This window comes from Cetorhinus maximus, chromosome 3 (genome assembly GCF_964194155.1).
Source record: "Cetorhinus maximus chromosome 3, sCetMax3.hap1.1, whole genome shotgun sequence".
Lineage (NCBI taxonomy): Eukaryota > Metazoa > Chordata > Chondrichthyes > Lamniformes > Cetorhinidae > Cetorhinus > Cetorhinus maximus.
In genome coordinates, this window is record NC_135881.1 from 5,747,562 (window position 1) to 5,774,252 (window position 26,691).

Genomic DNA, 26,691 nt, shown 5'->3' on the forward strand with positions numbered 1-26,691 from the left:
TCTTTTGTGCTGTACCAATTTATGATTTAATGGAACAGAGGTGAAGGTATCATTGGTGTGCTAGAGCCTGCCACTTAGTTGGTGTCTCTTAAAATCCCTGGTGTGACGATACATTAGGCACTTTAAAATCTACTCTCATCAACTTTGACTTGCCAACTGCCCTAGGCCATAGGGTATTCTTGAAATTTAGTGTGATTGTGTCCATTCAGGAACCAGTACATTCAGGAGATGAATTAGGGAATTTTGGAGTTTGTATCTAGAGCATTTGATGGTGGGTCTTTTCATACTGCTGAGTGGCTGAGATGACACTAGGAAGTACTAGCCACTGTCTACAGTTGACATCTCTAGATTATGGCTTCCAGACCTGACCAGATTGACAGGATAAAGTTTTTTTTAACCTGAAAGAGTCCTACAAGAATCGATTTTTGTAGTCTTAAACTGCAAGAATGGGCTGGCAGCACAGAACTGACTTATTTGATAATTTCAATTAGGTGACAGGACACTAATTGTGAGAAATGCAAAAAAATATATTGGGACAGCTGGAATAGAGTGGATGTGATTAGATCTTCACTCTGCATCTAACTCTGCAGCACGTGATCCTGGAGTCTTCAATTTGTTCCCCCACTCCCTCACCCTGAGGTCACGAACCAGTTGAGGGGCAAGGGTGTGGGGAAGGTGCCTGAATATACCAGCACCAGGTTGGTGTGTCAGTTTGAAAACTCTGTTCCTGCCACTGCATTGTTCTTGAATGCGGGGGGGGGGGGGGGGGGGAAAGGAAAGGACAGTGATTTTGCTTGCCTCCCCATTGAGGCCAATTAAAGTATTTAAAAAGACTGTAAAGGGCTTCTCAGAGGGGGGGAGGATGGAATTTTGAAGAGGGCACACTGGTTTCAGAAGCTGTCCATGATGATGTAAAAAAAAAATAGGAGCAAGAGTCAGCAATTCAGCTGAGCCTGCTCCATAATCAGTAAGATCATTGCTGTTATAAAAATAAAAACAAAAAACTCTGGATGCTGGAAATCCAAAACAAAAACAGAATTACCTGGAAAAGCTCAGCAGGTCTGGCAGCATCGGCGGAGAAGAATAAAGTTGACGTTTCGAGTCCTCATTGCTGATTTGATTGTGGCCTCAACTCCACTTTCCTGACCCTTCATGGAGGTCATCAACCTGAAATGTTAATCTGTTTCTCTCCCACAGTTGCTGCCTGACTTGCTGACATTCCCAGTATTTTCTGTTCTTACTGCAGATGTTGGAAATCTGAAATATTTTACTTTATTTTGCTTTTTTTGTTAGATGTTAATTCACTACATTTTTTCTTCCGGGAATGCCTACCATGAAATTCTGTTTGTCTTCTACGTTGTTCACCTTCATTGCTGTTTCCCTTGTGTTTGATCAGGTACCTACAAAAACATTGCTTCCACAACCATCTGCTTCCTTAGCTGTTGTCTCCAGTTCCAATTTATATCACGTGGATTGCTACTGAAATTCCATCCTTCGTATTTCAGATCCACACGTGATTACAAATAACTTCTGGACATTCAATTCCTTGAACTGTTTTCATGCTACACCCCAAGATCCACTCTCAATACCACATGCTGTCACAAGCATATTCTCAACCTGTCTCGAGCAGCACCAATTCTGTCTACCTCAAAGCTATTCTGATGAAGGGCCGTCAGTCTGAAATGTTAACTCACACTCTCCACCGATGCTGCCTGATCTACGTAGTATCTCCAGCAATTTGTTTATTTAGATTGATTATAGGTCCAACCTGCTCAGCCTTTCCTCATGGGACAAAAACCTCTTCATCCCAGGAATAAACCTAGTGAACTGTATCCAATGCAAGTATACCCCTCCTTATAAGTAGACCAAAACTATACTGTTGTAACAAAATTTCCTTTCTTTTATACTTGAATCTCCCTCGCAATAAAGGCCAACATTTGATTTGGCTTCCTAATTACTTGCTTTAGTAAGTACCTGCATGCTGGCTTTTTGTAGTTCATGTATGATAACGCCCAGATCCTCCTGTACTGCAACATTCTATAATCTATTTAAATACTTTGCTGTTCTAGTCTTCCCATCAAAGTAGAAACCTCTTTCTATTATATTCCATTTTGCCCACTTGCTTAGCCTCTCATCCCTTAGCAGATGGTCTTCCTCACAACTTGCTTTCCCACCTATCTTTGTATCAACAACAAATGTGGCTTCAATACACACTGTTCTTTCATCCAAGCCATTAATGTAGAGCGTAAACAGTTGAGGCCCCAGCACTGATCCCTTTGGCAACCTATTAGTCAGTTTGCCAAACTGAAAATGATCCATTTATCCCAACTTCATTTCTTGTTGGTTAGACAATTCTCTATCTATGCTAATACATTACACCCATCACCATAAGCTATCTTGTGCCTTTCATGCGGCACCTTATCAAAGTGGATGCATTGGTGGTCATCTTCTGAGATTCTATAGACTGGAACAGTTCCTACAGATTGGAGGGTAGCTAATGTAACCCCACTATTTAAAAAGGGAGGTAGAGAGAAAACAGGGAATTATAGACCAGTCAGCCTGACGTTGGTAGTAGGGAAAATTCTAGAGTCCATTATAAAAGATTTAATAGCTGAGCACGTGGAAAACAGTGGCAGAATCAGACAGTCAGCATGGATTTATGAAAGGGAAATTATGCTTGACAAATCTACTGGAATTTTTCGAGGATGTAACTAGTAAAGTTGATGAGAGGGATCCAGTGGATGTGGTTTATTTGGACTTTCAGAAGGCTTTGACAAAGTCCCACATAAGAGATTGGTGTGCAAAATTAAAGCACATGGGATTGGGGGTAGTGTATTGAGATGGATAGAAAACTGGTTGGCAGACAGGAAACAGTAGGAATAAACGGGTCTTTTTCCAGGCAGTGACTAGTGAGGTACCGCAGGGATCGGTGCTGGGACCCCAGTTATTCACAATATAAATGATTTAGATGAGGGAACTGAATGGAATATCTCCAAATTTGCAGATGACACAAGGCTGGGTGGGAGGTGAGCTGTGAGGAGGATGCAGAGATGCTTCAGTGTGATTTGGATAAGCTGAGTGAGTGGGCAAATGCATGGCAGATGCAGAATAATGTGGATAAATGTGAGGTTATCCATTTTGGTAGCAAAAACAGGAAGGCAGATTATCTGAATGGCTGTAAATTGAGAGGGGGGAATGTGCAGCGAGACCTGGGTGTCCTTGTACACCAGTCACTGAAGGTAAGCATGTGGGTGCAGCAGGTGGTAAATAGTATGTTGGCCTTCATAGCCAGAGGATTTGAATACAGGAACAGGGATGTCTTGCTGCAATTGTACAGGGCCTTGGTGAGACCACACCTGGAATAGTGCACAGTTTTTTGGTCTCCTTGTCTGAGGAAGGATGTACTTGCTATAGAAGGAGTGCAGCAAAGGTTTACCTGACTGATTCCTGGGATGGTGGGACTGACATATGAGGAGAGATTGAGTCGATTAGGATTATATTCACTAGAGTTCAGAAGAATGAGGGGGGGAATCTCAGAAACCTATAAAATTCTAACAGGACTAGACAGGGTAGATGCAGGAAGGATGTTCCTGATGGTGGGGGAGTCCAGAACCAGGGGTCACAGTCTGTGGATATGGGGTAGATCAGAGTGGAGAGCCCGTGGAATTCGTTACCACAGAAAGTAGTTGAGACTAAAACATTGTTTGTTTTCAAGAAGGAGTTAGATGTACCTCTTGGGGCAAAAGGGATCAAAGGTATGGGGAGAAAGTGGGAGCAGGCTATTGAGTTGGATGATCAGCCACGATCATAATGAATGGCCTATTCCTAGTTTCTATGCATTTAGATTTCCAAAAGACCACATCTACTTGTTCTCTTTTATCCATTGTTACATCCTCAAAGAACTCTAATAAATTTGTCAAACATAACTTTCCTTTCACAAAACCTTTGCCAGATTATATTATCTTATTGTCCTGCTACTACTTAGTAATGGATTCTAACATTTTCCCAATGTTCGATGTTAGGCTAACTGGCCCATAGTTTCCTCCTTTTTTGAAAAGCTGTTATATTTGTACTGGGACTTCTTCAGAATCTAGGGAATTTTGAAAGATGACAAATAATGCATCCACTATCTCAGCAGCCACCTCTTTTAATACACTAGGATGCAAGGCATCAGATCCAGGGCGTTTTAAATTCCTCCCTTCCTCCTTGTACCATGGAGAGTTATAAACTATTTATTCTATTTCTGCCATTTCCTTGTTTACCCATTATTAATTCCCCAGTCTCATCCTCTAAGTGACCATTGTTTATTTTAGTTACTCTATGAAACTTTTTATTTTTGCCACTTTACTTATTCTAATTTTTCCCTCTTTTCCTTTGTCATCTTTTACTGATTTCTAAAATTTCTCCAATCTCCTGGCCTAATGCTAATCTTCACAGGATCGTACACCTTTTCTTTCCATTTGATACCATCCTTAACTTCCTGTCAGTTTCTGATCAGTTGAACAGAGTCAGGTACAGTAGCTGAAGCCAGTCATGGCTGCCCCAGGAAATCACCCCAGCCCCATACAAGAGTGAGTGAGGCAAAGGGGAAACTTTGCTCTGTGCAAGTGGTGGGGAAAGTGGATATTGAGCATTCAGGCACTTAATGGGATTGTCACCCCCACTGGCATTGTGGGGGTCAGAAGAAATATTTGGTGGCTATCTGTCCATTAGACTGCAGTTGGCATTGAGGGCATGACTCAGTTTTTGAGCCTGTTGGCAGGTGATGGCATAGTGGTATTGTCACTGGCCTAGTAACCCAGAGACCCAGGGTAATGCACTGGGGACCTGGGTTCAAATCCCACCACGGCAGATGGTAGAATTTGAACCCAGGTCCCCATAAAAGATCTGGAATTAAAAGTCTAATGAGACCATGAAACCATTGTCGATTGTTGTAAAAACCCATCTGGTTCACTAATGTCCTTTAGGGAAGGAAATCTGCTGTCCTTACCTGGTCTGGCCTATATGTGACTCCAGACACACAGCAATGTGTTTGACTTTTAAATGCCCTCTGAACTAGGGATAGGTAATAAATGCTGGCCTGGCCATCGACATCCACATCCCATGAACGAATAATTTAAAAAAAGAGGGGCAGTACAACTGCATTTAGGGTGGAACACCAAGCAACAGGAAGGCAATGGGGATCATATCCTTAACATAGTAGCTACTGCCAAATGCCTACTCTAGCACCCTCTTGCAAGGTTCTCTGGTGTTGCCCTTGAGGCCCTGAAAAGAGGCAAATTATCAGGGGAGGAATTGGAGATGGAGAGAATATGCTTAACAGGGCCGTGCCCCAATGCACAATGAGGCAGTTAGGCGACATTTGGTACAAAGGGTTGATCATGATTTCAGGAACATGTCAACTGAGCTCCTCAACCAGCTTGAGGGACATGGTATAGTAGAGAGTCTAAGGTACCTGCGTTAAGACATGAAACATGCAGCCTGGACATCTAATGGCTTAGGAAGGAAGCACAGCACCCAGAGCCTTTATCCTCACCATAGAGGATCTAATCATGTCATCACCTCATATCACTTTTTCCGTCACATCAGCAATAAAAGGAGTCCAAGACGTTGTGCTTAAAGTGTCATGTATACAGTACAAATAGATAAAAACAGTTGGCAGAGACATAGTATGCACCAGTGATGCATTTAGTGCTCCATGCAACACGATGGCCTTCTGCCACCCTTCACAGGCACCAGCATTAGATCCAGGTCAGCATCAATGAACTGAGGGGGACAATCCTGCACCAGGTGTTAGGCCTCTGGCTCTCCTGGCCATCTTCGGTGCTGTAGGAGACTTTGGCACAATCAAATTTCTCCCTTAGGGCAACCAGTAGCCTCAGTGATAGCTGCCATAGGGTGTTTAAATCAGTCCCACACTTCATCGGACTCCCACTGGCTCTAACTGGGCAAGGAATCAGTCTCCATGTCAATTAAGGGCTCATTCCCTATGAAAATGGAGGTGTCAGCTGTGGCTCAGTTCATAGCACCCTCGCCTTTGAATCAGAGGGTTGTGGGTTCATGTCCCACTCCTGGAAAAACCAAGAACTGTAATTGCACTCCAAAGAAGTTGCAATCTGTGACTGTTGGTAACTCGAAAGAGATTCCCTATGAAAATCATGACTTTAAGCAGTTTCCCACCAGACGTATGTTCCTGACCCACAAACAAACCTGGTTCCTGTTTTCCACCTTTGTGATGAAAATTCAGCCCAAGTGTCTGATGTGGAAAGTTCACCATTCTCTATCAACAACATCCCTCATCTTGAAAAGCAGAAGAAACACGAATAATCAAATGTCCTGTTCTAGGCAGGTGTTAGCATTTCAGTTTTTATCTATTTACATTTTTAAAAAATATCAGATCAAAGATTATTTCATCTGCACACTTTCTGAAGCTTTTGGCACTTATCCCAGTCAGTCCTTTTTTCTGAGGGAGTGGCAAGGGAGTAGTGACTGGGGGGGGGGGGAAAAGAGAGAGAGGAGGAGAGAGAGGAGTGCTCAAAGTTCATCATCTAGGTCATGGCTCGCATCATCTCCCTCTGGTGCCATGGAAATGAAGAGTCTCATTCCGACAGGAAGGTGGTCAGTCAGTCCAGCCAGCTGGGTGATAAAGGTGAACTCCTCCAGTTCCTGCCATGGAGAATAAATAAATAGCACCATCACTCAATGAACAAATCAGGATAATGAGCTACCATTATGGAAAAAAATTAAGATAATTACTTTAAAAAAAAACTTGTTCATACAATGTGAGTATCACCAGTAAAGCCAGAACTTTTGCCCACACCCAAATTCCCTCAAGGTGGTGGTGGTGGTGAGTCACCTTGACCACTTCAGTCCATGTGATATTAGTATACCCGGAGTGCTGTTAGGAAGGCTGTTCCAGGATTTTCCAGATAGTGACAGTGAAGGAACAGTGACATAGTTTCATTCTGAAGTTTGGGAGGTCATGTGGTATACCTCTATTAAAGCCACAGCAGTTAGTATTGGGAAATATTACTGGATTTCTTAATAGTTAAACATCTATAAGGGAGTGTTGCCTGGAAGGTGTTTACTTGTGGGTATGGTCAACTGGAGTGTCTTTTTGTGGGGAGTGTTTGTAAGACTAACCTTAAGTACACAAGATTACAGTTGCACAATTAAGTTTCCTTTTATTCTTAATAAAACTTTTAATTTTTAAAATCTCAGTAGTGTTACTGGACTTTTACTGCCTAGATCAATACATCTTCTCGTTTTCAGAATACAAAGAAAGGTATAACCCGTAAACCAAGTTTCTCTCTGGGATTAACATCGACTACGGTCACAATACTCAAAAAAAAACTCCCAACAGGTTTGTTAAACATGATTTTCCTTTCATAAATCAATGGTGATTCTGCCCTAATACTGATGTCAGGCTGACAGGTCTGTAGTTCCCAGTTTACTCGCCCTCCTTTCTTAAATAATGGCCACCTTCCAATCTGCAGGAACCATTTCAGAGTCTATAGAATCAAGTGGGTTGTTGTGTGTTGGATGGTGTTGATCTTTGGGTTTTGTTGGAGCTGCACTCATCCAGGCAAGTGGGAAATATTCCATCACTTTCCTGACTTGTGCCTTGTAGATGCAGGCTTTAGGGACTTAGGGGTGACTTAATCGCTGCTCTTTTTTTTTTTTATTTGTTCATGGTTAGGCCAGCATTTATTGCCCATCCCTAACTGACCTTATTCAGAGGGCATTTTAGAGTCAGTCACATTGCTATGGTTCTGGAGTCATGTGTGGACCAGGTAAGGATAGATTTCTTTCCCTAAAGGACATTAGTGAACCAGATGGGTTTTTATGACAATCGACAATGGTCTCATGGTCATTTCAGAATTTTTATTGAATTCAAATTCTACTATCTGCCGTAGTGAGATTTGAACCCGGGTCCTCAGAGCATTACCCTGGGTCTCTGGATTACTAGTTCAGTGACAATACCACTATGCCACCGCCTGGTCCAGTTAAGTTTGCAATTAATGGTGAACCCAGGATGCTGATGGTGGGAGATTCAGCAATGATAATGCTATTAAACATCAAGGTGAGATTAGATTCCCTCTTGTTGGAGATAGTCGTAGTCAATGTTACTTTCTACTTAGCAGTTCAAGCCTGAATGTTGTCCAGGTCTTGCTGCCATGTGGGAGTGGACCGCTTCAGTGTCTGAGGAGTCACAAATGCTACTGAACACCGTACAACCAGTGAACATGGCAGAGGGAAGGTCATTGATGAAACAGCTGAAAATGGTTGGGCCTCAGACACTGCCTTGAACTCCTGTAGTGGTGTCCTAGGGCCGAGATGAGTGCTCTCTAATAACCATAAGCATCTTTTTTGGTGCTCGGTATGAGTTTTTCCCAATTCCCATTGACTTCAATGTTGCCTGGGCTCCTTGGTGCCACACTCCGTCTGCCTTGATGTCATGAGCAGTCACTCTCTGAATACACTGGGATAGTTAAAACTTAAAATTTACTGACATTTATTAACTGTAGAATAAAACCTGAATGAGTTGGCATTAAATGTGTTTATAACATTTGGAAAAAGGAAAATTAAGGGCCCCCTAGATTTCTCAATTGGTAGCACTCAACCTAATGTGGAACTCAGTCACTTGGGGCTGAATACATTTCCTGTTCTTCTCAGTCAATCCTCAGCCTGACCTGAAGCTACGACTTCCCTCAGCAGCCAAGGGAGTGGAGAGCAAAAATCGAAACAAGAACCAGAACCTTGGCCATTCAGTAACTACTGCTTGCAGCTTCAGTACACAGACTAGGCAAGGACCAGCTTCAAGTGAAAGTTCACATTCCTTTGCTAACTCTCACTGCTGTCTGAAGTCGCCTAGGAAGCCATTCAGTTGTAGGAAAATATGCAAAGGTGGCTTTAGCTAAGTTGTTCACAATCAAGTATGAACAATAAAAACCCTAGTGATTTCAGAACCACTGGAGCGAGAGTTTCTCATCCTCTACTCATTTTTGGGAATAGACAATAAGGAAATGGTGGAAGAAATGAACAAACATTTTGCTTCTGTGTTCATTATAGAGGATACAAAAAACATTCCAGTAAAAGCTGCAAATCAGGTGGTGAATGGGAGAAAGGAACTTGGTGAAATTTAAGCCACTAGGGAAACAGTACTGAACAAACTGATGGAACTGCAGGCTTGCAAGTCTCCAGGTCCTGATGGACAATATCCTAAGGTCTTAAAAGAGGTGGCTAATGAGGTAGTTGAAGCACTGGTGTTAATTTTCCAAAATTCGCTAGATTCTGGAAAGGTTCCATCAGATTGGAAAGTAGCAAATATAACCCCTCTATTCCATAAGACCATAAGACATAGAAGCAGAAATTAGGCCATTTGGCCCATCGAGTATGCTCCACCGTTCAATCATGGCTGATAAGTTTTTCAACCCCATTCTCCCGCCTTCTCCCCATAACCTTTGATCCCCTTACCAATCAAGAACCTATCTATCTCCATCTTAAATACACTCAATGACCTGGCCTCCACAGCCTTCTGTGGCAATGAATTCCATAGATTCACCACTCTCTGGCTAAAGAAGTTTCTCCTCATCTCTGTTCTAAAAGGTCTTCCCTTTACTCTGAGGCTGTGCCCTTGGGTCCTAGTCTCTCCTACTAATGGAAACATCTTCCCCACATCCACTCTATCCAGGCCTTTCAGTATTCTGTAAGTTTCAATCAGATCCCCCCCCGCCTCATCCTTCTAAACTCCATCGAGTATAGACCCAGGGTCCTCAAACGTTCCTCAAATGTTAAGCCTTTAATTCCTGGGATCGTTCTCGTGAACCTCCTCTGGACCCTCTCCAGGGTCAGAACATCCTTCCTGAGATACGGGGCCCAAAATTGCTCACAATATTCTAAATGTGGTCTGACCAGAGCCTTATAAAGCCTCAACAGCACATCCCTGCTTTTATATTCTAGTCCTCTCGAAATAAATGCCAACATTGCATTTGCCTTCCTAACTACCGACTCAACCTGCAAGTTAACCTTAAGAGAATCCTGGACTAGGACTCCCAAGTCCCTTTGCACTCCAGATTTCTGAATTCTCTCCCCATTTAGAAAATAGTGTATGCCTCCATTCTTCCTACCAAAGTACATGACCTCACACTTGCCCACGTTGTATTCCATCTGCCACTTCTTTGCCCATTCTCCTAACCTGTCCAAATCCTTCTGCAGCCTCCCCACCTCCTCAATACTACCTGTCCCTCCACTTATCTTTGTATCATCTGCAAATTTAGCCAGGATGTCCTCAGTTCCTTCATCTAGATCATTAATGTATAAAGTGAAAAGTTCTGGTCCCTGCGGAACTCCACTAGTCACCGGCCGCCATCCTGAGAAGGACCCCCTTATCCCCACTCTCTGCCTCCTGCCAGATAGCCAATCTTCTTTCCATGCTAGTACCTTGCCTCTAACACCATGGGCTCTTATCTTACTGAGCAGCCTCCTGTGCGGCACCTTGTCAAAGGCCTTCTGGAAGTCCAAGTACATAACATCCATTGGCTCTCCTTTGTCTAACCTGCTCGTTACCTCCTCAAAGAATTCTAACACATTTGTCAGGCATAACCTCCCCTTAATGAAACCATGCTGACTTTGCCCTAATTTACCATGCACTTCCAAGTATTCTGAAATCTCATCCTTAATAATGGACTCTAAAATCTTACCAATGACCGAGGTCAGGCTAATCGGCCTGTAATTTCCTGTCTTTTGCCTCACTCCCTTCTTAAACAGGGGGGTTACATTAGCGATTTTCCAGTCCTCTGGAGCCCTCCCTGACTCGAGTGATTCCTGAAAGATCACCACTAACGCCTGCACTATCTCTTCAGTTATCTCCTTCAGAACTCTGGGGTATAATCCATCTGATCCAGGTGATTTATCCACTTTCAGACCTATTCAAGAAGGGAGGGTAGCCGAAAACAGGAAACTATAGGCCAGTTAGCTTGACGTCTGTCGTGGAGAAATTATTAGAATCGATTATTAAGGAGATTATAGCTGGGCACTTAGAAGAGCTCAAGGCAATAGGGAAGAGTCAACATGGTTTTGTGAAAGGAAAACCACGTTTAACCAATTTATTGGGAGTTTTTTTTTTGAAGGAGTAACATGTGCAGTGTATAAAGGAGAGCCTGCAGACATACTGTACTTGGATTTCCAGAAGGCATTTGATAAGGTGCCACATCAAAGATTATTACGGAAAATAAAAGTGCATGGTGTAGTGGGTAACACATTAGCATGGATAGAAGATTGGGTGGCTGGCAAAAAGTGTGCATAAATGGGTCTTTTTCTGATTGGCAGGATGTGACAAGTGGAGTCCCACAGGGGTCTGTACTGGGGTCTCAACATTTTATGATTCACATCAATGACTTAGATGAGGGGAGTGAAGACATGGTAACTAAATTTGCAGATGACACAAAGATTGGTAGGAATGTATGTTGCGAAGAGGACAGGAGGAAGTTGCAGATGGATATTGATAGAGTGAGTGGGCAAAGATCCAGCAAATGGAGTTTAACGTGGGAAAATGTGAAGTTGTTCACTTTGGCAGGAAGAACAAAAAAGCAGAGTATTACTTAAATCAAGAATGGCTGCATAATTCCGAGGTGCAGAGGGGTCTAGGTGTTCTAGTACATGAGTCACAAAAAGTTAGTATGCAGGTACAGCAAGTAATTAAGGACAATAGAATACTATCCTTTATTATGAGAGGGATTGAACATAAAAATAAGAATGTTATGCTTCAGTTATACAGGGCATTGGTGAGACCGCACCTTGGATACTGTGTGCAGTTTTGGTCTCCTTATTTAAGGAAGGATGTAAATGCATTGGAGGTGATTCAAAGGAGGTTTACTAGATTGATACCTGGAATGAATGGGTTGTCTTATGAGGAAAGGTTGGACAGACTGGGCTTGTTTCCACTGGAGTTTCGAAGAGTGAGGGGTGATTTGATTGAAGTATACAAGATCCTGGACGGCCTTGACAAGGTGGACGTGGAAAGGATGTTTCTTGTGGGTGAGTCCAAAACTGGGGGGCACTGTTTTAAAATTAGGGGTCGCCCTTTTAAGACAGAGAGGAGGAGAAATTTCCATGAGGGTTGTGTGACTTTGGAATTCTCTGCTTCAGAAGGTGGTGGAAGCGGGGTCATTGAATATTTTTAAGGCAGAGGTAGATAGATTCCTGATAGGCAAGGTTACTGGAGTTCTTATTGAATGGCAGAGCAGGCTTGAGGGGCAGAAAGGTCTACTCCTGTTCCTATTTATGTTCTTATGATTAACATTACTGCAGCAACAACAACTTGCATGTAGTTAGTACATAGTAAAATGTACCAAAGTTCTTCACAGGAGCATTATGAAAAAAAAAGCACAATGAGTCATTTAATATTTGGTGAACAAAAGATTGGTCAGAGGCAGGTTTTAAGAAGCATCTTACAGGAGGAAAGAAAGGTAGAGGGATTTAGGAAGGAAATTCCATAATTTAGGCCTAGGTGGCTGAAGCCACGGCCACCAATGTGGAATGATTAATATCCAAGATGTGCAAGAGGCCAGAAAAGGAGGGCTGCGGGGCTGGAAGAGGTTACAGAGATGGAGGAGTGGAGCCATAGAGGAATCTGAGAACAGGGTTGAGAATTTTAAATCATGGCACTACCAGTGAGCACAGGAGTGTTAGGTGAATGGGACTGGGATGTGGGAGTTGAGCTAAGTCAGGAAACTCACGGTAGTCACTTCCTTTGCAACAGTGTCTTCCCGATACAGCAAGTAATCGACCCTTCGTCCACCTCCCACATTTCTGGGCTCTGTGCTGTCAGCGTTGTTCATAGCAGGGTTCATGGGGAACACCAGGTATTGTTTCCTTAATTCAGCAATCTCCAAGGCCCTAAAAGGATCGAAAACATTTGTGTTTTGAACCTTGGATTATTCAAGTATTTTCATTCAACTACCCTTGCAGCTACCTCCTTATCTGTCAGGTATGATGACCAGAGACAGACAGGCAAACAAAGGTTATAGAAAACATTTATAGAAATAGTTCACAAAGTGCTTCATTCACACTGAGCTGTTGGAAGTTTTCTTTTTTAAACTGCAAGGTCGGTAACCTATTCAGAATAAAGAAATAAAACACCAAATTTACATTTAAGGCACCTTTCATGGCTTGGCATCCTGAAGCACTTTACAATCAGATAAACTATGTTTTGACGTATCTAATAATAAAGGAAATATGGCATCCAAGTTACACAAAGCCTGATCCCACAAACAACAATGGGATAAATGACCAGATAATCAGTTTTTAATGTTGGTTGAGGGATAAACATTGGCAAAGAATTGGGGAAAATTCCTCTTCATAAATGAGATGTTTTATTCACCCAAGGCCGCAGACCTTGGTTTAATGTCTCATTTAAGAGATGGCACCTCCAGCAGAACAACAGCACTCCCTAAATATTTGCGCACACAGCATTCCAAGTGTGATCTCCCCTCTTACAACTGAAGCAAAACTTGCTTATACTTGCACTCAAATTCCCTTGCAATAAGGTCAACATGCCATTTGTTTGCCTAATTGCTTGCCATTTCAGCACACTCACAGGACTGTACTGGGAATGCCCGCCTAGATTGTGCTCAACCTGTGGCCTGGGCCTTGAACGCACAACCTTGTGACTCAGAGGCAAGAGTGCTATCCACTGAGCTATAGCTGCCACTTAAATGCAGGGAGTTTTGTAATTGGGCTCAGTTCTGCTCATTGTGCACTGCTTCTCTTGCCCATACTCACCGCTGCAGGTTTTCTGGGTTCATCACTGGGCCTTCATACATGGTTCTTTGTTCTAACAGTGTACCTAAAAAAACAGATGGGACAAGCCTCTTATTATAAGAGCATATCTGTGGGCCACAGGATGCTCTTTCTTTTGGAGTATTGCCTGTTCACAATAACAGAACCATACATTAGATGTGCCCAAGAACATTCATTTCACCATGATGAACAGATCTGGCGATGTTACTTACCCCTTGAGGTTCCCTGGATTGGATCTCTATATGAGCAAAGCCTAGTTGAATGGTCAAAATTAGTTCTTTACTGAAGATGTTTTAAGATCAGCTGGCATGATTTTACCCTCTTCTCACAGGAATTTAGGAACAGGGTAAGGCTATTCAGCAACAGTAACTTGCACTTATATAATGTCTTAATATAGCAAGACATCCCCAGGCAATTCACAGGAGTGTTATGTCAAAATTGACAGTCACATAAGGAGAGGCTAGGGCAGATGGTCAAAAGCTTGATCAAACGTATAGGTTTTAAGGAGCATCTTAAAGGGGAAAAAAAAAGAGATAGCGAGGCAGAGGGGTTCGTGGAGGGAATTCCAGAACTTAGGGCCTTGGCAGCTGAAGGTACAGTCACCAATAGTGGAGCAATTAAAATTGAGGATGCACGAGAGGCCAGAATTGTAGCAGTGCAGATAGCTGAGAATTCTAGGCTTGGAAGAGGCCAATGAGCGTTTTGAGAAGCAGGACGAGAATTTTAAAATCAATGCCTTGCTCAATAGGGAGCCAATGTAGGTCAGCAAAAGCTGGGGGTGATGGGCGAACAGGACTTGATGAGAGTTAGGATACAGGCAGCAGATTTTTAGATGCTCTTAAGTTTATGGAGGGTGAAAGATGGGAGGCCAGCCAGGGATGCATTAGAACAGTCAAGTCTAAAGGTAACAAAAGGCATGGATGGGGGTTTCAGCAGCAGATGAGCTGAGACGTGTAGGGAGTAACATATTAGCTTGGAAAAGGGGTTGGTTGGCTAACAGGAAGCAGAGAATAGGGATAAATAGGTTTTTTTCAGATTGGCTAGCTGTAACTAGTGGAGTGCCACAGAGATTAGAGCTGGGTTCTCAACTATTTACAATCTATATCAATGACTTGGATGAAAGGAACAAATGTATGGTAGCTAAATTTGTTGATGACACCAAGATAGGTAGGAACCTAAGTTATCAATAGGACATAAAGAGTCTGCAAAGGGATATAGAGTGTGAATGGGGCAAAAATTTGGCAGATGTAGTATAACGTGGGTAAATATGAATTTGTTCACTTTGGCAGGAAGAATAGAAAAGCAGTATACTATTTAAATGGAGAAAGATTGCAGAACTTGGTGGTAGATGAATCACAGTTAGTATGCAGGTTCAGCAACTGATTAGGTAGGCAAATGGAATGTTGGCGCTTATTGCAAGAGGAATGGAATATAAAAGTTGGGAGATTTTACTACAGTTAAACAAGGCTTTGACGAGGCCACATAGTACTCCTATGTGCAGTTTTGGTCTCATTTAAAAAAAATTATTTTATAGGCAGAGGTTCACTGGACTCATTCTTGGGATGAAGAGGTTATCATATGAAGAAAGACTGAACAGGTTAGGTCTATACCCATTGGAGTTCAGGGAATGAAAGATGATCTTATTGAAATATTTAGATCCTGATGGGATTTGATAGGGTGGATACCAGGATGTTTTCTCTTCTAGGGGTGGGTGGGTGGGTGGGGGGGGGAAACTAAAACTAGGGGTCATAGTTTAAAAGTAAGAGGTCTCTCTTATAAGACAGGGGCGAGGAGAAACTTTCTCCAAAAGGGTCGCTGGTATGTGGAATTCTCTTCCCCTGAAAGAATTTATTTAAAGCAGAATTAGACAGATTTTTGTTACGCAAAGAAGTCAAGGGTCATGGGGACAGACAGGAAAGTGGAGCTGAGACCACAACCAGATCAGCTATGACCTTGTTGAATGGTGGAGCAGGTTCGAAGAGCCAAATGGCCTACTCCTGCTCCTATGTTCCCAGGGACGGAGTTGGGTGAAAACAGACAGTCTTAATGACGATGCAGAGATGTGGTGGGAAGGTGATCTTGGATTCAAATACAACACCAATGTTGTGAACATTCCAGTTCAGCCTTACCGACAGGGATAGTGATGGACTAGGGACCAGGTTTATGAAAAGGATCGAAGACAATGGCTTAGATCTTCCTAATAAGCAAATGGAGGAAATTTCTGCTGATCCAGCACTGGAGAAACAACTTGACAACTTAGAGGCAGTGGAGGGGTCAAGAGAGGTGGTGGTGAGGTAGACCCGTGTGTCAGTGAACATGTAGATACTGACATTGTAAAAACATAAGAAGAGATTATACACCCATTGAACCTGATCCACTATTCAAATGATTATTGCTGATCACCAAAAATAAGTCTATCTTAGCCATAAGTATCTATAATGATAGAGCATCCACAACCATCTGGGGTAGAGAATTCAAAAGATTCACAACCCTTTGAAGAAATTTTTCCTCATTTTGGTCCTAAATGATCAGCCCCATATCCTGAAATTGTGCCCTTGTTCTAGATTCCTCAGTCAGGGAAAACAACCTCTGTATCTATCCTGTCAAGCCCCTTCATAATCTTGAACGTTTCAATGAGATCATCTCTCGTTTTTTAAAATTTGAGAATATAGACCCAATTTACACAACCTCTCATCATACAGCAAACATATCATCCCAGGGATCAATCTAGTGAACCTTCGCTGTACTGTCTCCAAAGCAAGTATGTCCTTCCTTAAATATGGAAACTGAAATTGTACACAATATTCCAAGTGTAGTCTCAATAAGCCTCGTACAATTATGGTAAAACTTCTTTCTTGTACTCGAATACTCTTGCAATAAGTCAACATACCATTTGCTTTCCCAATTGCTTGCTGTACCTGCATGCTAACCTTGTGTCCTTTGAACGAGTACACCCAAGTCTCTCTGAACATCAACATTCACAAGTTTCATGCCTTTTAAAAAATATTCTCTCATTCTTACTACCAAAGTGAATAACTTCACAATTCCCTATATTATAATACTCCATTTGCCATCTTGTTGCTCACTCACCTAACCTGTTTTTGTCTCTTTGCAGCTCCTCAGTGTCCTCCTCAAAGCTTACCTTTCTACCTAGCTTGGTATCAACAAACTTAAATACATTACTCTCTTCATTTGTTAACAGATTTTAAATAACAGACCTCAGCACTGATCCTTACAGCACTCCCCTAGTTACAGCCTACCAACTTGAAAATGCCCCATTTATCCCTTCTCTCTGCTTCCTGTCCATTAACCAATCTTCTATCCATGCTAATGTTACACCCCAACTCCATGAACTCTTCCCTTGTCTATTAACCTTTTGCATGGCACATTATCGAACGCTTTTTGGAAATCCAAGTAGATTACATCTACTGGTTCCCCTTTATCTACTGGTCACATCCTCAAAAGTCCTGAAATTTGTCAAACAGAATTTCCCTTTCATAAAACCATGTTGACTTGTTCTAATCATGCCATGCTTTGTTAAGACTTCCTTAATAATAGATACCAGCACTTATCCAACGATTTATGTTAGGCTAACTGGCCTGTAGTTCCCTGTAGTTTTCTCTCCCTCCTTTCTTGAATAGCAGTGCTTGCTAACTTTCAATCTGCTGAGACCACTGCAGAATCCAAGGAATTTTGGAAAATCATAGCTGTAGAGATGGAGGATGTGCTGGATATCTCTTTTAGAACCTGAGGATGTAGGCCATCAGGTCCTGGAGCTTTGCTGGATTTTAATGCCTGAGTTTCTCCAATACTTTTTCTCTGCTGATATTACCTTAATTTCCTCACTTTTATTAACCCCTCTTAGGTTACCCTCTATTTTTGATATGTAACTTTGTGTCTTCTATTGTGAAGACAAAGTATTTGTTCAATAGCTCGTCATTTCCTCATGCCCCATGGTAATCTTCCTGTCTCTGCTTCTAAGGGGCCAACATTTACTTTAGTTCCTCTCTTTTTATATACTTGTAAAAGCTCTTTGAATCTGTTATTGTATGTCTGGCTAGTTTACTCATTTTATTTTTTTAACTTTTTAGTCAAATCTTTGGTGGCCCTTTGCTGGTTTCTAAAACATTCCCAATCCTCAGACTTAATACTATTCTTTACAACATTTTAAGCCCCTTCTTTTAATCTAATTTTTAAACTCCTTAGTAAGCCACGCTGAGTTTTTGTTTATCAATGGAGCGTTTTGCTGTTGAGAATTTTGCACTGTTTCTTCAAATGTTTCTGTTTGTTTACCACCATATCTTTCAGTCTATTTACCCAATCAGCCTTAGCCAGCTCTCCCCTCATGTATATAATTGGCTTTAAGATTCTTGTTTGATTGTTTTCAAACTTAACGTGGAATTCAATTGCATTAAGATCACTATTTCCCAGTGGATCTTTTATTATGACATTTCTAATAAACTCTGCCTCACTGCACAATACTAGATCTAAATTGGCTTTATCCCTAGTTGCTTCCACAGCATATTGCTCCAGGAAACTGTCATGAAAGCATTCGACAAACTTATCTTCCAGGCCACCTTTGCCAATTCGATTGGTCTGGTATATAAGATTAAAGTGTCCCGCAACTATTACATTGCCTTTGTTACAAGCTCCAATAAGTTCTTGTTGATTGCTCTGTCCAACGTTATAACCACCGTTACGGGGTCTATAAACCACTCCCAGAATTATCTGACCCTTGCTATTCCTGATTTCTAACCATACATCCTGATTTTCTGAGCCAAGATCCCTTTTCACTACTGTCCTTACGTCGTCCTTGATTATCTTGCCTGCACTCCTCCTTTTCCATTCTGCCTGCCTTTTCAAAATGTTGTGTAACCTGGATTATTTATTTCCCAACCTTAGTCATCTTGTAACCATGGGCGGAATTTCCCAGTTCCCCCAGTGCCTGTTTTAATGACAAACTGGGGGTGGGGAGGAGGTACAATACAGCAGGAGGCGAAAAGCTGCTGGCGGGAAATGACGCCGGGAACATGCACTCTCGCCCATCACTGTGGGTTGTCATCCCGCCGGAGACCGACTTGAAACTGTTTTGCGTCCAGTTAATGGGATGCAGACGAAGGCTTGACTGGAATCGTTTCCCCCCTCTGCCCAAACATGCTGCCAGTGGATTTTCACACTGGTCTAGAACACATCTGGACCAACATGGCATGCAAATGTCAGCACTTACCTGAAGGAGGCCTGGGGCAGCCTGCCAAGATGCAGTGGAGGCTTCCAGTGACCATGGAGCAACATATGCAGCGGTGGGTGGAGCTTCGACCAATTGGATCCTTTAGCTGCAGCAACTTCCAGGAGGTGGATTCTTCAAACTGGAGGTACTGTTGGGCAGCGATGGTCTGTGCTTGGGAGAGGGGGTGGTGGGGGAAGAGAAAAATGAAGAGGTGGGGCAGGTGTGGAGGCCTAGAGAGGGGGGCACAGGGGAGGTAGGGGAAAGAGATGCTTGAGGGATCGTTGAATGGGAGGGCCTTGCTGAAGCGCGAGTGTGCATGGGCGCGGGGGTGGGGTGGGGTGTAGTGACTGGGTGCTGGGGTGGGGCCGGGGTCTGCGCTGGCAGGTACACCAACGTGATGTGTCCTCTGCAGGCAAAAGGGGTACGTCCAGATATTGCACCTTTTTTGAACAAACAAAAGCATGGTGCATGCGTCACAGCAACATCTTGAGCAATCAGAGTCGACTAGTCAACTCATCAGCAGCCTTTTTCTCATGCAGCTCATGTTGTTCCCTTTGAAATTTGGCACTCTCGCGTCTTGAGTGCAAGATGAAAAGCTTCGACAGCATGTCTTTTTTCCGTAACACCTGCTATTTATTTGGCTCAGCTCCCTTCTGGCTCCACAAACACCAGTGACACTTCCATCCAGAAGCTCTTCATAGTGCAGTAAAAATTGAATTTCAGCCCATGCTGTCACATTCTGAGCTGTTCGCTCAATTCTTGAAAGCCGCTTACTCACATTAGGTTCTTTCGAATAGCCACATCAAAAAATATTTGTCCTCGTGTTAAAATCCTTTCATGGCATCAACTCTCATCTCAGCCCTACAACAAATCAAACTCTTTTTATGGATTCCCTTCCTTCATCTCACCATAAGCAGCTGTGCCTTCAGCTGTCTAGGCTTCATACTCTGGAACTCCTTCCATAAATCCATCTACCTTTCAACCTCACTCTGTTCCTTGGAGTACGTCCTTAAATCCCACCTCTTAGAACCAACACAACCAGCAGCATTTGTATTGGTCAATCGCCCAGTCTTTCTTCTCCTGCATTTAAAACCTGGATTTAAAACCAGCCCAGGTGATGATTTATTGCCCTTCCCAGAGGGGAAGTATAAATCACCACTTGGACTGGTTTATCTGAGGATTTTAAATCCCTTCCTGTGGGGAGCACTCGGTCCCATCCACAATGACAGTTAATAATCTGGAGCTTTATTCTGTCTCAAGGTATGATAATCAGGCAGTCATTCATCCTAAATTTGAATAAAGACTTCTCCAAAACTGGAGTTAAAACACATTACAATCCCCACCATTTAACAATGTCCACATTTAAATCGGGCAGTTGCTTATATTGGCCAAAGAGCAATAACCATTATCCATTTCAAAGTTGCCTGTTATTGCAATTTAAGTACTCCACTTATTTTGTGCTGAAACAGCTGTGTTCATTCGCTAGCTTGCCCCTTATTAAGGTACACTGAATGCAAGAACCAGCATAAGTACTTCTGTGTATAATACCTTTGTGTGCTTAAGCCCTTCTGATCGCCTACAAGTGGAATGGGGTGGGGTTACAGTTTGTGTTAAACACAGACTGCGGTAACAAAAGTGACTGCAATCGTGACCTACAGTGTGTGTGCTGGAGTACTGCCCTGGCGCTATATCATTATATGGCTAATGCACACGTTAGACAAATCCTGTTTGCAAGCGTGCATCCCTGTAAATGGAAGGAGACTGTATATAAATCAGACGACAAGCTTCACCAAATAACTGAGCAAGTCCGTTGAGTACTAACCTATGATCCCAGGCTTCTCTTTGCCTGGTCCAATACAGCAGGGATCTTTATACATTTTGAGTATCTGATGCTGCTGTTCCAATTGGTCTTCTAGAGGAAAAAGAACAAGTGGGTTAAGGAAGAAAAAACAGAAAATGCTGCAAAAACTCAAGAAGTCTCATAGTGTCTGTGGAGAGAAAAACAAGAGTTGACTTTGAGTCTGTATGACCCTTCTTTAGAATACAAAGAGCAAAGAAAAGTACAGCACAGGAACAAGCCCTTCGGCCCTCCAAGCCTGCGCCGATCATGGTTAAGGACATTAGCCATTTTCCATCTAGTGCAGTTAGTTAGCATCATCCAGTCTAAGTAGGATCCTTTGATAGTTCAGGATTGGGTTAAACTGATTTTGGCCTATTTTAATGTTCAGCTTTAACTTGTTAAATTAGATAACCTTTTTCTCACATGCCTATTATCCGGATAAGATATTCTAACTACTACATTAAGATCTGCACAGACCCTATTAAAATCTGAACAGACCAAGAATTAAACATGGGCTCTTCCAGCTCAACTTCACCTTTTACTAACACCGGCTAAATAAAAGCATCTAGAAAATGGCTACATTTTTGTTAAAAACCTAACTAGTTCAATAATTTCCTGTACTGAAAGGAACTTGGCAGTCCATATACAAACCCAGTCCCATGCCAAGTTGGTCCACTCTTAACTGCCTCTGAAGTAGCTGAGTGAGCCACTTCAATGTATCAAACTGATTGCAGCAAGAAGGTAGCCTATCCTGGTCTTCTCATGGTAATAAATGCCAGCCTTGCCAGAGACCCTCAGATCTCAAGAATCACGTAAACTTACAACGGTAAAGGACAGCCTGCAGCCAGATGACTAATTACAACAACATATCTTACTTAGCATCTTTTAACGTGATGAAATGTACTAAGGCACTTCACAAGATTATTGTAAAATAAAATATGACACTGAGCCACATAGGTAGTATTAGGTCAGATGACAAAAAGCTTGGTCAGAAGTAGGTTTAAAGGAGGAAAGCGAGGTACCGAGGCAGAGATGTGCAGGGTGGGAATTCCAGAGGTTAGGGCTTAGGCAACAGAAAGTATAGCCACCAATGTTGATGCAATTATAATTGGGAATGCGCAACAGATCAGAATTAGAGGAGCACAGATATCTTGGAGGGTTGTGGGGCTGAAAGAAATTAGAGAGATTGGGAGGAGCGAAACCATGGTAGGATTTTAAAATAAAGGTACTGTCTGACCAGGAGCCAATGTAGGTCAGAGAGCACAAGGATGATAGGGTAACATGACTTGTTGTGAGTTAAGGCACGAGCAGCAGAATTTTGGAAGACCTCAAGTTTACAGAGCGTAGAATGTGGGAGACCAGCCAGGTGTGTGTGTTAGAATAGTTGTGCCTTGAGGGAGTGAGTGAAAGCATGAATGAGGGTTCAGCAGATGAGCGGAGACAGGTAAAGTCAGGCAATGTTAAGGACGTGGAAATAGGTGGTCTTTGTAATGGCATGAGTACGAGTTTTGAAGTTCATCTCGATATCAAAGGCGACACCAAGGTTGCGAACAGACTGGCTTAATATCAAAACCTCTTCCAGGGAGGATGAGCTTATAAAATAAGTGAGTGTTGGCTATCAGTGGCAGAGAAGGGAGAGCATTTTTATTTTCAAGTGAATGGACAGACAGACACTCACCCAGTGAGCTGTTGTCAAAGTTGAAATCCCCACAAAGAACGTCGAACACGACTTTCTCATCCTCACTCCTGGATGTACCCTGGAACTCGCTGATCCACACCACCATGTGATTGAGCTGGCCTTCGCGAATGTGACAATCCTCTGAAAGAGGCGTATGGACTTGAAACCAGGCAAACACTCAAACTTACATAAAGCATTCCCTTGGTTTGCAATTTAAAAATAGAAAGTCTCTCATTTCCACATCAAGACTTCAGGAATAAAAACTGCTCCCAAATTTTACTTAACAGACATCCAGACTCATTGTGTTCAACAATATCAGATCAGCTGTGTTTGCTCCCAATGCCGTGCATGCACAGTTGTAAGCTCAGGTTTAAGGACAATGTGTAGCAGGGCGCATGCACGGTCATCACCGTCCCTGACGGAAGGAGAGAATGATGTGAATTTCTATCTTGGACTGAGTGATGGATTTTGGAAACCTCTTTTACAGAAGCTAGAAGGATTTGCAGACAGGAAACTAACATCTTTTCCTTGTGGGATGTTTTACTGCAATCATGTTGGTCAGTTTTTCAAAACTCTGTCTCATTATGTTATGTAAGACTGTTACAGAGTCTGCACTCAACCCGCTCCTTCAGCCAGACCGCATGGCACATGCTCTGCGCAGACAGTAATGTAAGTGGATCGTAGATTGCTGTGAATGTTAGACAATATTGTTTCTCCTCATTCTTCCCCCTTCTTCCTCGGAATTCTAGGCTGCAGGCTCCAGCAGGGACGTCAATGGATGTCTGCGCACACGTGGACAGGGATCAGTGGCCATCTTGCATGGCCATATTGTGTTGGCAGGAGAGTGTTTCAGATCATAACCTCTGCTGCTTCCATTTATTTTGGAGAACAGCCGTTGATTATAAATTCTCCTATTCCCATTCACACTTCCTCTAGACACATTTTTTGTGCCTTTACTTGTTGGAGGTCAAGGTGCAGTAGGTAGCATTGCTGTCCCTGAGCCTGAAGCTCCGGGTTCAAGTCCCACTCCAGGACTTGGTAGTCAAGGAAGGTGCATTCATAATATGGCCAAGTAGATTGAGTACCAACCTGCAAATCCTTCTGACACACACCAATGGCAGTCAGTAAGTGGGAGGGATTCCTGATCAACCATGTGATGGGAAGAAAATTGGAGTCTCTGCCATCACTATCCACACCACCACATGTTCCATTGGCCAGTTAGCTACATGGCAAGCATGTGGTTCAGAACAACAGGGGCTCAATTCTTGTTCCGCTGAAGGAGACTTGGGACTCGCCTCCTCATCCTGCCTGTGTGTGGAAGGCAATGCCAAATCACTTCTGAAAAAACAGCCAAGGAAACGACCCAGTATGAAGCATCAGCAGACAATGGCCTGCCTTCAGGAAAAGCACAAATTAATGAATAAACTTGTTATCCCTTTTGTCATATAATTTCTGCTGTTTTCCACACTACCATGGACCCAGCCCCACCCCCTCATTCCCTGCCTCTGTGCTTGCTTGAAACCTGTTACATCTCTTAACATTTCTCATTTCTGATGCAGAAATATGAAAATATTTCAGGCCATTGACCTGAAACATTAACAGTTTATCTTGCCACAGATGCTGCCAGACCTGCTGAGTATTTCTGGGATTATCAGTTTTTATTTCAGATTTCCAGCATCTGCAGTAGTTTGCTTTTGTCAAAAATCTGAATCTTTGAATATTTTTGGCAGGTAGGATCTGACCAAGCTATTGGATTAGCAAGAAATGGTGGCCTTGCCAGCATCACCCTCATCCCATGAAAGAATTTCCAAAAAAGATCACTATGGAATGCTGATGGAAATTTCATTTGTTTTTGCTTCTTTGCTGCTCAGTCTATTCTGCCTTTATAGATAAAGATGAACAAGTGGATGCAGCGTTTTCAAAAATATTTGGGGCTGAATTTTGAGGTCGTTGGGCAGGTGCGGTGGGCAGGCTCGGGAATGGACAGGAAGCGACCCGCCGCCCGTGATTGGCCCCCGATCGCGATTTCATGCTGCAATTCTGTCTATAAAAAAAGCCGGATTAATGCAATCTGACCAATTACCAACGTTATCACTCTACTCTCAATTATCAGAAAGGTGATGGAAGATATCCTTGATGGGTTAATTGCCAATTGATAGCACTCAATAACCTGCTCACTAATGCCACCAGGATGACTTGGCACTAGACCTCACTACAGCCTTGGTCCAAACATGGACAAAAGAGCTGAATTCCAGATGTGAGGTTAGAGTAATTGTCCTTGACATCAAGGCAGCATTTAATGATTAGTGTGGCATTGAGAACCCCTAAGAATCAGGGGGAAAACTCTCCACTGGTTGGAGTCATACCTAGCACAAAGGAAGTTGTTGTGGTTGTTGGAGGTCAATCATCTCCGCCACAGGACGTCACTGTAGGAGTTCCTCAGGGTAGTGTCCTAGGCCCAGTTTCAATTGCTTCATCAATGACCCAAAACCTGCTGGATTAAGGAACCCATTCCCATGCTTCTTTACCTGCGGTGGCGTGCAGGTGAGTGCAGCTGAGATATCCCACAATCTGCTGACCTTTCTGAGTCAAACCAACTTGGACCTGAAAGTAAAAACATTTTCATTATCATTTTGCTTTTGATGACTAGCACATTTTAAGGGCCGTTTTTTAAATTAACCTTGCCCACACATCACCAGGAAAAGGATTTGAAGAAGAGCTACACTTAAACGTTGGCATTTAAAACAAAGTGCATTCACACAGGTTTGAAAAGTAAAGGTGTGGAGATAAAAATGTGGTTCAAAGGCTAATTCATTTTTTTATTCGTTCATGGGATATGGACGTCACTGGCTAGGCCAGCATTTATTGCCCATCCCTAATTGCTCGTTTCTCCATACAAGAGAGAGCAGCAAACCATCAACCTCTCTCAGCAATCAGTAATCTCACATCCATTGTATTAGAAAGTTTTTGGACTTGGTTGATTGGCAGGTGGTGTTTGCACAGGCTCTTCCCCCTCAGGTTATAAACGCAGAAATAAAAAAAAAAGGGACAAAAATACTCACTGATGGTCAGACTTTTTTTCTATATAAACAGGGCATCTTTGTCAGGTTCAGAAGGATAAAATGCAAAAAAGCAGTTATAAATTATTTTGTTGAAGTCAAATAAGGCAACCCCACTAAGGTGGGAAAGGGGAGCACGTTAATTATTTTGTATTCTTACATAAAAGGAACTGATTGAATGAAGCAAGTCCAATTATAACTGCTGCTCCGTAGGTTCGTTCACTGGTCACGAAATAAACCAGCTTATCAGTTTAGTTTTAGCCACGTCTCAGCCTGGTAGTCCCTCGGTTTACTAGTTGAAAGATCAGAGAGGGGAAACATGCAAAATACATAAATTTCCTAGGTGCAAACAAAGTTTACGAGTGTGGTACCAGGGATGAGGTACTTTAGATATGTGGACAGACTGCAGTGGCTGAGTTTTCTCCTTAGAACAGTGGTGGTTGGAGATTTGGTGGAGGAATTTAAAATCATGAGCAGCTTTGATGCAGTAAATAAAGATAAACTGTTTCTAGAATTGCAGAAGGCGTGGTAATCAAAGGACACAGATTTATAGCAGTTGGCAAAAGAGCCAGAGGGGACATGTTAAAACATTTCTTTCATGATTTGGACTGGAATGCTCTGCCTGGTGGAGGCAGACTCAATAGTAATTTTCAAAGGGAACTGAATAAATACTTGGAAGGGAAAAGACTTACAGGGCTAAGGGGATAGAGCAGGGGAGTGGAACTAATTGGATAACTGTGAAAAACCTGGCACTGACACGATGGGCCAAGTGGCCTCATCTTATGCTGCATCATTCTATGATATTGTCTCCCAAACCATGTTCTGTTGGCGAGAAGTTGGCAAGACTGGAATTTGAAAGAATCTAGGTCCACTTTATAGCACTATCCAATACATCACCCAGTAAAATCAACTGGAGCAGGGTTGGAGGGGGTAGTATGAGGCCTACTGCTCAAGTGAATGGTTAGTGATGTGATGGTTAGGAAGCCTTTTCGTATGGTTTGAGTCATGGAGGCATCGAAGGAGACCATTCGGCTGAAATGGTGGTAATTCCAAACTGGGATGAATTCCAATTGCGTTGCTTCAA

General features: G+C 42.7%; 1 protein-coding gene across 2 annotated transcripts in view; it reads right to left on the bottom strand.

The window, feature by feature from the left end:
- Nucleotides 1–6,336: 6,336 nt before the first annotated feature.
- The window catches only part of smpd5 (sphingomyelin phosphodiesterase 5), a 34,638-nt gene continuing 14,283 nt past the window's right edge, over nucleotides 6,337–26,691 (bottom strand). Inside the window, exons 4-9 of one of the 2 annotated variants that reach the window (XM_078536206.1) lie at nucleotides 25,077–25,152; nucleotides 22,549–22,689; nucleotides 20,853–20,942; nucleotides 13,786–13,849; nucleotides 12,741–12,900; nucleotides 6,337–6,666 (exon numbers count right to left, since the gene is read on the bottom strand). In XM_078536206.1, the coding sequence (XP_078392332.1) occupies nucleotides 6,535–6,666; nucleotides 12,741–12,900; nucleotides 13,786–13,849; nucleotides 20,853–20,942; nucleotides 22,549–22,689; nucleotides 25,077–25,152 (663 nt within the window). In that variant the 3' untranslated portion in view covers nucleotides 6,337–6,534. The remainder of the gene's footprint in view (nucleotides 6,667–12,740; nucleotides 12,901–13,785; nucleotides 13,850–20,852; nucleotides 20,943–22,548; nucleotides 22,690–25,076; nucleotides 25,153–26,691) is intronic. The other variant, XM_078536208.1, reaches the window with a different exon arrangement.